At 59.8% G+C, this 1,434-nt stretch overlaps 1 protein-coding gene across 1 annotated transcript in view; it reads right to left on the bottom strand.

Annotated features, from left to right (window-relative positions):
• The window catches only part of LOC104625838 (peptidase inhibitor R3HDML-like), a 5,195-nt gene extending 4,102 nt beyond the window's left edge, over positions 1 to 1,093 (bottom strand). Inside the window, 1 exon segment of the mRNA XM_010293583.1 lies at positions 839 to 1,093. Within this exon segment, the coding sequence (XP_010291885.1) occupies positions 839 to 1,093 (255 nt within the window).
• Positions 1,094 to 1,434: the final 341 nt, after the last annotated feature.

The raw sequence follows: 1,434 nt of genomic DNA, 5'->3' as shown, positions 1-1,434 counted from the left end.
GTCTGTGCCGGTACCCAGCGAGGTGGGCAGCCACGTGCTTCTCCTAAACCAGCATCCGGGGACCACCCCGCGGCTCCATCGGCGCTCTGCTCCGGTCCCCCCCGGGAGCTGAGCAGCACGTGGCACCTCCTGCCCCGAGGGTCCCACTCTGTGCCGGCTGGAAATCCCACCTCTTGGTGGGTCCCCATTTCTCCTCCCTTTGGGGCTGGCTTAGGAGCTCCAAGCAGGGTGGAGACACCCTGGGGAAAGCTCTGCCCAGGGTGGCCCTCGTCCGGAGGAGGTGCCCGACCCAGTAAGGCTGCTCAGCCCCACTCTGACCCACTCCTGCATGTTTCTTCTCCCAGGGGCTGGTGTCCCTGGGGCACACGCCCAAGGGACCCTGGAGCTTGGGACAGGGTCGTCCCTCCCGGCTGCAGTTAGAGGAGAGGCTCTCACCTGGGCTTTGGGTTGGGAACTGAGCTTTTCATGCCTGTAGCCAACTCCCTTCCCCTAATGCTACCTCGGCAGCTCAGCGGGACACATCCTGCCATCCCACAGCCGGCAACCTCCCAGACGTCGCAGGCACAGGACCAGTGGTCCTAAATCTGCCCCTGAGTGGAAACGTCACCCCACTGGGACTCCATCCCTCCTGCGCAGAGGCTGCAGGGGTCTGCCCTGCACCAGGGACACGAAATGTCCCCCAGGACAGATGTCCAGCTGCGAATCCGGGGCAGCACCCTGACATCCCCATGCCCTATCCCTGCCAGGTTGGGTGCCCACATCACAGGCAAACCCCTCGACCCCACTGCAGCACCCAAGAACTGTGGACCCAAAACCACCCTGCCAGAGCCCAACTCACCATATACTCCATGTTGGCAGCGGGGGGGGACACCTGTGCCCGCACTTGGTTATGGTAGTCCAAAATCGCACTCATGTCGCGGGGGGAGAGGTATCGCTTCCGACGGGGGACCCCCACGCCCCACGGCAGGCCAGCGGCTCTGCCCCCGGCGGGGGACAGGAGCTCGGTGACATTGGGCAGCAGGAAGGAGCTGGACAGCTGTGTCATCCAGAAGCCCAGGGCAGTGAGGTACAGGTGCAAGTGGAGCACGGTCATGCTAGCCCGGCCGGCGGGATCGGCCGGCAGCTTCCCGCTCCCGCACGGACTTAAGCAAGGACAAGGAGGATCACTGGTCCCTGCTGCGGGCACGTGGATCTAGGAGAGAAAACAAGACAGGCACTGCTCAGGTTTGCAAACACCACTTCCCAAAATGAGACGGAAATCAATTTTCCTTTTTTTCCTTTTCAAAATAATCTTTTAATATTAATCTCTTTCATAACCTCATTTATCACAGGAAATTCCCCAGAATCGGCAGGGAGATGTCTGGGGAACTGGTTTTCTTGTTGTTTCTTTAAAAAAAAAATCGGTACAAAATTTCCCCCATTTTTTCACTTATT

Source organism: Phaethon lepturus, unplaced genomic scaffold, assembly GCF_000687285.1.
Source record: "Phaethon lepturus isolate BGI_N335 unplaced genomic scaffold, ASM68728v1 scaffold25748, whole genome shotgun sequence".
Taxonomy (NCBI): Eukaryota; Metazoa; Chordata; class Aves; order Phaethontiformes; family Phaethontidae; genus Phaethon; species Phaethon lepturus.
This window is presented reverse-complemented; position numbering and strand designations above follow the sequence as displayed.